Consider the following 10,331-nt stretch of genomic DNA (forward strand, 5'->3'; position numbering starts at 1 on the left):
GGGCATGGGAGGTTGTGCTTCTTCTTCTTTAATCTCCATGTCAAGTCCAATAGGAGAGGATTCAAATGTAGATAAGAATTTATCAAAGACTGAATCCATCTCTTGATCATCCCCTTCAAAGTCTTCAATCATGATATGCCTTGGAGGTTGTACACCCTCCTCAACATCAAATTCAAACTCCTTAAAAGGGGCTCTATGACTGGGCTTTCCCATGGACGTTTCGTATCTCCTAAGTCTTCGACCGCTTCTTCCTCTTTGATAATTCCGGCTTCCTCCACTTGTTCTAGTACAAAGTCATGCTCCTTACTGTCCACCGGAGTTTCTAGTGTCTCCTTCATGCTACGTTCTTCATTAGATTCTCCACATGAAGCCATGGGAGTTCCTTGAGTGCCTGAACGTCGAGAAGGTAATCGATTTATTGCTTGCTCCAGTTGATGAAGGGTTGCATGAAATTGATCTACTGTTTCCTTAAGGCGAGCCTGTGATTCTTGGGTTGATGGATATGGACATGGTGCATATGGAGGTGGTGGTTCTTGGGAGTAATTGGGTTGAAATTGGGGTGGATAAAGGTTAGGGTCATATGGAGGTGAATGGTTGTAGGTGGCTTGTGAGTATGGTGGTTCAAAGTTATGTTGAAGAGGTGGTTCATTGGCATATGATGGAGCTTGCTGGTAACTACAAGGGGTCCACCATATCTATCATCTTGGTACGTACCTCGGAATGGCTCTTGACCATAGTAAATTGGTGGAGGTGGTTTGTCACGGAGGGGTCCACCATAACTATTGTCTTGGCATGCATTGTAAGATGGTCGTTATCCATGGTACCTTGGAAGGTGTTGTTGCCGAAAGGGTTGATCAGATCCTCGTGGCTCCTTCCATCTTTGATTCTTCCAACCTTGATGCATGTTCTCATTATAGCTTCCATTCCTTACAACAACATTGGAACCAAACTCAAAGCGATGGGGTGAGAACTCATAGTAACTAATAAAAATTAAAAACAAAAATAAAAATAAAAATAAATAAACAAGCAAAATAAAATATTTATAGTAACCAATAATAAGGCATACGTTTGCAATTCCCTGACAACGGCGCCATTTTGATGAATAGAAGATTGATGGTTTAGAATTCACAATAAATTCTCGATGCAAGTATAGTTTCTAAACCAAGCAATAATCCTTTTCATACAAAAACTTGTTTGTCACTTAAGCAACAAAACCCAATAAAATTTATAACCGAAGTATTTAAACCTCGGGTCATCTTCTCAAGGAATTGCAGGGAAGTATGATTTATTATTGGTTATAGAAAAAGTATATTTTGTTTTGGATTTTTAAAATAAGGAACAAGTAATTTAAATGACAAGAAAAATAAATTAATAATTAGAAAATCTATTGGTAAGGTATGAGAACTGGAAATCCCGTCCTAGTTATCCTTATCAGGTGTGATGAGAATTGGATTTTGCTCCCACTTAGTTAACCCTTACTAAATAAAGGAAAGTCAAGTGGACCAATCAACTTGATTCCTCAAGTCCTAGTCAACTCCTATGGAAAGACTAGCTTTAGAGGGATCCAAGTCAATCAGCAGTTTCCAACTCTTAATCAACTGCTGAGTTTGATAATTCAGGTGTCACCAATTACTCAACCAAAGCCAAAAGGGAAGAAAATCTACTTGAATGAAAATCATTTGGATTAATTAGAAGCATCAATAACATAAATTAAAGAAAGCAATCATAAGTTTGAAATACCTCAAATCATATTAAATAAAGAAATCAACTCTAACATGGAGTTCATAAGTCAAATTGAAAAGATAAATAACAATTAAAGTAATAGAATAAAAAAAATAGAAAATAAATTAAAGGAACATTGAACTTGGAATGAAGAGAAGTAGCCTAATCATAATAGAAATTCGAAATCCTAATCCTAATCCTAAATCCTAAGAGAGAGGAGAGAGCCTCTCTCTCTAAAAACTACATCTAAAACATAAAATTATGTATTATGGAGTTGTATGAATTGTTGAATGAATGGATGGGTTCCCCCAGTTTATAGTTTCTAATCTGTGTTTTCGGCCAAAAACTGGGTCAAAAACAGCCCAAAAATTGCCCTACGTACAGGTCGCTGCAAAGTCACGCGGAAGCGTCGTCCACGCGTTAGCGTGGATTGCGTTTTTGCCAGGTCACGCGTCCGCGTGATCCAAGCGTGCGCGTCGCTTGTCTTCAGGGCAGCTATAAATATTATATATCGTTGCGAAGCCCCGGATGTTAGCTTTCCAACGCAACTGGAACCGCGTCATTTGGACCTCTGTAGCTCAAGTTATGACCGTTTTAATGCGAAGAGGTCAGGCAGGACAACTTTAGCAATTCCTTTAGCTTCTTGTATTCCTTCCAGTTTTGCATGCTTCCTTTCCATCCTCCAAGTCATTCCTGCCCTGTAATCTCTGAAATCACTTAACACACATATCAAGGCATCTAATGGTAATAAGAGAGGATTAATATTAGCAAATGTAAGGTCAAAGAAGCATGTTTTCAATCATAGCACAAGATTAGGAAGGAAAATATAAAACCATGCATTTTGTATGGATAAGTGTATGAAAGATTGATAAAATTCACTCAATTGAGCACAAGATAAACCGTAAAATAGTGGTTTATCAACATATATATAGTTAGATAGTATAGTTACATACATATAGGTAGATTGCATATAGTTAGTTACATTGAATAATTGTTGATTCCCCTTCTTATCTTCCTTTGGTATATAGCATGAGGACATGCTATTGTTTAAGTATGGAGATGTAATGAATCCACATTTCATGGTATTTATTTGCTTTAATTAAGTGGATTTCATTGACTTTTCTTGCATTTACCCATTGAAATAGCATAGTTTCATGATGTCTTCCTAATTTGTGTTTGAAAGTGAAAACATGCTCTTTAGGCTTTTTTATTGCTAAATTTTATTCACTTTGATCCCATTTGGTGCCTTGATGTATTTGTCAATTGATTTCAGGTTTTCAAGGAAAGTTTAGGTTGAAGAAGTGAAGAAAGAGCATCCGAAAGAGGAAAAATCATGAAGAAAATGGAGTTTGGAAGCTTCTGCAAAGATGCGTACGCACAGTGATGCGTGCGTACGCACAACGGTGACTTCGGGCAAGGATGCGTACGCACCAAATGTCGTGCGTACGCATAATAGAAAGTTTGCACAACCATGCGTACACACAGTAGGTCGTGCGTACGCACGCGTGCATGCACGTGAGGTCATTAATTGCAAATCGCAGGGGGGCGAATTCTGGGCCTCCAAAACCCAGTCCAACTCATTTCTGAAGCTATTTCAAGCCAAATTGAAGAGGAATGAAGGGGGGAGCACTTAGGTTTAGGTTTTTACATGTTTTTGTTAATTTTCTAGAGAGAGAAGCTCCCCCTTCTCTCTAGAATTAGAGTTTTTAGCTTTATTCTCTCTTTAATTCTTGTTTTATTGTAGTTTCATTTACATTTTCATGTTTTATTGCCTTTAATCTCTTAGTTTCCTTTGTTAATTTTACTTTCATGCTACTTTTAGTTTATGAACACTTGTCAATTTTAATTTCATTTAATGAAATTTTGAGATTTTGTCCCTCTTTAATGCTTATTTGAGTTGTTATTATCATTTTATTGCAATTGGTAGTTATAGAATTTATTTTTATTGCAATTTATGATATTTTCCTTTTTATGCATGCTAGGTGTTTGATAAAATGTCTCTTCTAATTTTTGTATAGTTGTTCACACTCTTGGCTTGGAATTGGATAATTAGGTAACTTTGAGTCATAGATATCCATTCAATATTGTGATTAGGATTGTTAGTTGGTTTGATTTCCACTAACGCTAGTCTTTTACTAAGTTAATTAGTGAGTTTATTAGGACTTGTGGATTGAGATCAATTATGCCCCCTTTTGACTTATTTTCGATGTTAGGATAGACTAATTGGGATTAATTCTTAGTAATTATCATGTTTGTGGTCTATGATTATGATAGGAATCCTTAATTCCCAATCCTTGCTAAGAGTTCCTCCTTTTTGCCACTTGAATTCCATTTTTGATTTACTTGATTTGAGCTTTAATTCCCTTGCATGTGTATTTACTTCCTTGCATTTTAATTTCTTTCTCCTTGCAATCACAACCCCCAATCCCTTATAGCCAACAATTGAACACTTTATTGCAATTTTTAGGGAGAACGACCCGGGAGTTTAAATACTCTTGGTTATTTGATTTGAATTATGATAATTCTTTGATTTAAACTTTGATTGAGAGTTAATTGTTGGTATAGACTATGCTTGCAACGAGATTCTCTATTTTTGTGAAATTCTAGATCAACATAAATTCTCACTATAAGCGCACGATTCCAAGTTAAGGCAAGATTACTGGCGGATAAATCCGACGATAATGTATTGTGCGTGACCAAAACGCAGCGTTACATTAATTGAGCTTTGCCTGTAATTACGACGATAATGATCACGCTAATTTTTCTCTTTTTTTTTCTCCAATTATTACCATCGAAATTACCGGCGAAAAACCGAATCCAACAATATTCAGTATTTTTCTTGTAGTGAGGGGTGAACGTGGATTGGATCGGATATAGCCAAAATCTCGATCCGATCCACGCTAAAATTATCGGATCAGATCTAATTGCGGTTTTTAAGCTTGGATCCGATCCGCACATTTGCAGATCGATTGGATCGGATGTCGGATATATCTGCAAAATATAAAAATTTTTAAAATTTTATTTTTATTAAAAATATCAATAAAATCTCTTTTTTCTACTCTTTTAAACAATTATTAGTTGAAATAAAACATAAAAATAATATTTACTTATTTATTTTTCGAATCCGCGGATATGCGAATACATACCTAAAATCTACAATCCGATTTCATTTATGTGCAGATTGGATCAATATCCACAATTTTTGAATTGGATCGATAAACACCGCAGATATGTGAATCGAATCTGATCCATGAACATCCTGTCAATAATACAAATTTGGATATTACTCAATTACTTTTGTAGAATTTTGGGGTATTTCCTTTTGGAATTTTCATTACTTTCCAACGAGGATATAGTAACGTTCAAATAGAAACAGATTCTAGTAATAGTCTTAGATATTTGCTAGTGTTGTTCAGTTACATCCCTCTCATGCAGCTTGTCCAATTATAGATCCAAACTTGAATATAGCAGATTCCTTATTTAGTTGTTTATGATGGATTTACTTCCCAGTATGATTCATTTCATTCAATTTTGTTGACATTACATATTAGGGAGGGTGAATTTTATGATAGTAAAAAGAAAGATTCTTCTACATGTGTATGTTTGTATTGTTAAAAGAGTAGTATGATAAGTGTTTGGAAAGAGAGTAATTAAAGAGACGGATCATACTCCTTTAAAGTTGTATTCTCATTTTAGAGAAAAAAGTACATCATTAATCACCATTAGATTAAGTTAATGGAGCTCACAGATAATAACTATTACAAATTCAAAGGTGATTAAAGCATCACTTTACCACTTTACTAACATTGTTACTTTAGAGGATCTTTTTTCTAAAGAGACAATATTTGACATGTTATAAGTAAAATATAGTGTATTTTGTCTTATATAACATGTAAATGATGTATTGATTAAATAGGCTAATTATATTTATGTTAATTAATTATTAAAGATAATATTAGACCTTGTATGATTTTTTTATTTTTGGACTTTTTGAATGTACGCTCTCTCTCTCCAAATATATTAACTTTACACACAAAAATTTATTAATATTTATTTATTTTAATATATTCCTTTTTTTTTATGACTTAGATATATTCAGTTTCACAAATATAAAAATGTATTTACATATTTTAACCAACAAAAAAAAATATATAACTTTACATATTTACATACATTTAAATTAACAGTAATATTTATATATAATTAATTTAAATATTATATCAATATATCTGTCAATATTACTCTGGGCACATATAGATATTAATAAAAAAAATATTATTCAAACACCACATATTCTTGACATCTTATAAAAATAGTTTGTTATTAATTATTTATATATTTAAATTTTTTTAATTAATAAAACAAAAAAAAATTATATTTAATTATTTAAAAAATATTGATGTCAAAATAGCATTTGTAATACTGCCATTTTTATGGTGCAGAAAGAGAGAATATATATTTTGGGAGAGTTGATTTTTTTTAAGAATGAAAATTATAATAAAAATTTTTGCTTTTTGTTATAAAGGGAAATTAAAAATAAATTTAATTTTAATGTAGTGTTAGACTATTAGTATAAAATAATTTTATATTTACATCTAATGACGTAACACTACATTAACAAAAATAATTACTTTTTATAAACAGTGTGAATTGTCATCCAAAAGACCAAATATAATTACACGACTATGTAAAACACATTTTACACTGTCAATACATCAAAATTAAACTCACTAAAAATATGTGCACCCAAAATTTGTATAACACCAAACATATAGGAAAACATGGTAGACACCAAGAAAAATATAAGAAAACAGAGTTATTTTTCGTTATTATGTAGACGATATTTTATTATTTTATTTGCATTAAAATATCTATTTACAGTTATTTATAAAAAATAATTAAAAAAAATTTTCAAATACTAAAAATAACAAGATATCGTCGACATAATGTCGAAAATAACTATATTTTCTTATATTTTTGTTTTTGTGTCTACCATGTTTTCTTATATGTCTGGTGTTATGAGTCACAAAAAAAAATGTCTGGTGTTATACAAATTTTGGGTGCACATATTTTTAGTGAGTTTAATTTTGATGTATTGACAGTGTAAAATATATTTTACACAGTCGTGTAATTATATTTAGTCTTTTGGATGACAATAAACACTGTGTATAAAAAGTAATTATTTTTGTTAATGTAGTGTTACGTCATTAGATATAAATATAAAATTATTTTATACTAACACTATATTAAAATTAAATTTATTTTTAATTTTTCTTTATAACAAAAAGCAAAATTTCTTATTACAATTTTCATTCTTCAAAAGCCCTCGAAGATAGGAACAAATATGTCTTTTGCAGTGCATTGAATTGTATCCCCCTGAATGCATTAATTTTATAGAGTCATAGATAAATGAGGTTTATTGTTCAGTCATTACCAAAATAAATCTCAAATGCAAAGAGAAATTTTTACCTCTTCATCAAGGACAACCATCTCAATAGGTGCCTTCATCCCATATTTTACAAATTGAGAAACGGTCCAAAATCTAATGACACGTACTTTGAGCTTCCACACCTTATGCGCTGGACCAGCATTGATACACTTGATGAGATCATACCTAAAAATCAAGGACCTCATATTTAGTGAAAGATAAAAAAAAAATTATTGTGAAACAATCCACATGGCACATAAACTCACCTAGCTGACATTGCTACCTGCCACTATAAAATTACTCAAATATTATGAATTTCAGTATAGATAAAGAGTAAGTGTGGTGATCACCTATGTTATACTTATAAAGAGTCACAGCACTGTTCAACTCCAGTATTGGTAAGGATTGCAAGAATCTTTACGTTTCTATCAAAATTCAACTAAAAAAAAGGAAAAATTTTTGGACTATTCAGGATTAAGGAATCTGAATCATATCAATAAAATAATTATCAAAATTAGGATAGAAATTAATGGCCAACATTTATTGTGTTCCATTTACATCGCAAACTGGAGTTTAATTCTGAAAAATCAAAATAAGAAGCAATATATGCTGAAGAGGAAATCACCATATTTACATACACTAATTAGGTACTGTAAATCACAAGAAGTTTCGAAAAGGCATGAAATTATTTTATTTTTATATGTTGTCAAATCATTCTATATCATAGATATTGACATTTCAAGAGGTACAGAATAAAGGGGGTATGAGAATTAAATTTGATATATAGCACCAATTTTTTGTTTCTTAATCTGATATAATTTCCAAAAGGTTTGTTAAGAGTACCTTCAATATGACCAAAGATTGTGTTGAGAGCATAGTATCATATTTTCTATAATTTAAAATTTGAGGCATTGATTTTTATTGACTCCAAAAAAAATATTGCAACATAAGACAAATAAAAAAAATATAAGATTTAGACAAAATAAAAAAAATTACGTGAAAAAACGTATTAAAATTAAGATCAATTATATGAAAAAATTAATTATATATGGGTCACATGCAATTTGGGATTAGGATTTTAAATTACATATATTAATGAATTAGTTTAGAGACTTACCATGATTACAACCAAGGTTCTGAGAACAGGGAAAGGATCCAACGAAGGATCTATTGGGAAGCTGCTGTTAGGACTGGGCATGTTTGTGTGCAAGTGTTCCAAGTGATTTTTTTTTTTTGTAATCTAAAACACAAAACACAAAACACACAACCTTGAGCTGAATAATCAAATAATCATCTACAAATTTTACAAAAACACAAAGCAGCAGTAGTACAACGGAGCCAGAACCCAAAAATCAAATAATCATTCAACGATTTCAACAAAACATAAAACCCTATAATCATTCAATAATTTGTTGATTTCAGAACAGAGATTCAGAGAATAAAATGAAAATCGAAGAACAGGTGCACACCAAAGCCACTGACCTTCGAGACAATGACACTGAGACGACAGCGACAAGACGACCGCAAGCAGGAAGAATCCGATGGAGGATGGGCGCCAAGTGAGGAAGAAGACATCGAACAGGGGATTTGACTTGGAAAACACCGACAGTACAAAGAGAGACTCCTCGAACAGCCACGGACGGCGGCAACCGATCACTCCGTTCGGCGGCGGTGGAGTCTAGCTAGGGTTTTTCCTTTTTGTTTTCTTTGAATGAAGGAATGAATGAAAGTAACAAAAGAGAAGAGGGAGACCAGCAAGCAGTAACACGTTATTCCTTTCCCCCCTCGAAACGACGTCGCATTAGGCAAACCGGCTGAATACCGGTCCGATCCAAACCGGCCGTTGAGCTTTCATTTTTTTTTTAAGGCAAAACGGCACAATTAGTTAGATTATAAATTAATGTATTATAAATTAATGTTAATTCATATGTAGTATATAAGCAAATTTAATTAGAATAAATAACAATTTATTTATTTTATTTTAGACTTTATAAATGAAAAGACTAATTCACTAATATAACGAATTATAATTAGTGTATTATTTTTAATAATTAATTAACATAAATATAATTAGCCTATTTAATCAATACATTATTTACATGTTACATAAGATAAAATACACTACATTTTACTTGCAACATATCAAATCTTGTCTCTTTAATTACTCTCCTTCTAAACACTTGTCACACTACCTTTTTAACAACACAAACATACACATGTAAAAGAATCTTTCTTTTTACATTATTGAATTCACCATTAGGGAGATGTCTTTCTCTATCTCAGTGTTTGTTTGTGTAAATTAGTTTTTCTAGGCTTTCGCCTTGTTGCAAATAAAAAATGGTTAAGAAAAAAATTTTTGCAAAATATTTTAAAATACGATAAAAATAATAAAATATATTTTTTTTGTTTTATTACTTTTTTAAATAAGTATTTTTAATTTTAATATAAATATTAATTGTTTAAAAAAATTTAATTAAGTTGTTTATTTTATCATGTTAGCATCTGCCTAGTCCTTTACTATTCGTCAATCGTCACTTCAATTTAAGAATTTGCGAGGGGCGTTCAGTTCTGGGCGGGCAGTGCTATATAATTGGGTGGTGGAGGCTGCGCTGGAAACTTAAGAATGGGGGAGTCCGCTAAACTAAGCAACCTCGACGAGATACTAAAGCCTTTTCATCAGAGAGCTTCTGAAGCAGAGGTTAGAATCACTTTCACCCAAAACCCCTTGCTCTTTCACTCTAATTAAAGCTTACTTTGATTCTCGGTACTTGCTATAATACATAGATCTATTCGTTCAAATTCATGCGTTTTAGCAATGTGTGCTTTGTTCTCTTTTCAGTTTTCAAAATTAATTAGGCAAAACGTGAATGTAGTAAGTTAGAATTATCTTCATCGCAGGCTAGAACTTGCGTAGTTCAATCGAGACATCCAAGTAATAAAGTTGATTCTTTGACTAACACGTATTCTAATGGAGTTTGTTAAATGATAGTTGACACTTTGCCACACTACATTCGCAATTTTAGTCCGTTGAGTTCTTATTCAAATTAACCTTGTATGTATTTATTTATCCAGATACTGGTTCATTCTTCGTGTTTACAGCTGTTCCTTACTTCCATCTCATTTGGCTTTCTTCTTTTGTTATTAATTGTTGGAGTTGCAATTCAGTTAAGTATATGGTTGG

At 31.9% G+C, this 10,331-nt stretch overlaps 1 protein-coding gene and 1 long non-coding RNA gene across 2 annotated transcripts in view; one reads left to right on the forward strand and one right to left on the reverse strand.

Moving 5' to 3' along the window:
* Window positions 7,077–8,898, reverse strand: LOC110267804. Its single transcript, XR_002355723.1, has 3 exons — window positions 8,633–8,898; window positions 8,268–8,390; window positions 7,077–7,336 (listed from the first exon to the last, which is right to left on the reverse strand). It is a non-coding gene; the product is annotated as an uncharacterized LOC110267804 (long non-coding RNA).
* LOC107625423 overlaps window positions 9,655–10,331 on the forward strand; it is a 3,204-nt gene continuing 2,527 nt past the window's right edge. The window contains exon 1 of the mRNA XM_016328051.2: window positions 9,655–9,848. Within this exon, the coding sequence (XP_016183537.1) occupies window positions 9,774–9,848 (75 nt within the window). The 5' untranslated portion in view covers window positions 9,655–9,773. The remainder of the gene's footprint in view (window positions 9,849–10,331) is intronic.

The sequence above is a fragment of the Arachis ipaensis genome, chromosome B02 (assembly GCF_000816755.2).
Source record: "Arachis ipaensis cultivar K30076 chromosome B02, Araip1.1, whole genome shotgun sequence".
Taxonomy (NCBI): Eukaryota; Viridiplantae; Streptophyta; class Magnoliopsida; order Fabales; family Fabaceae; genus Arachis; species Arachis ipaensis.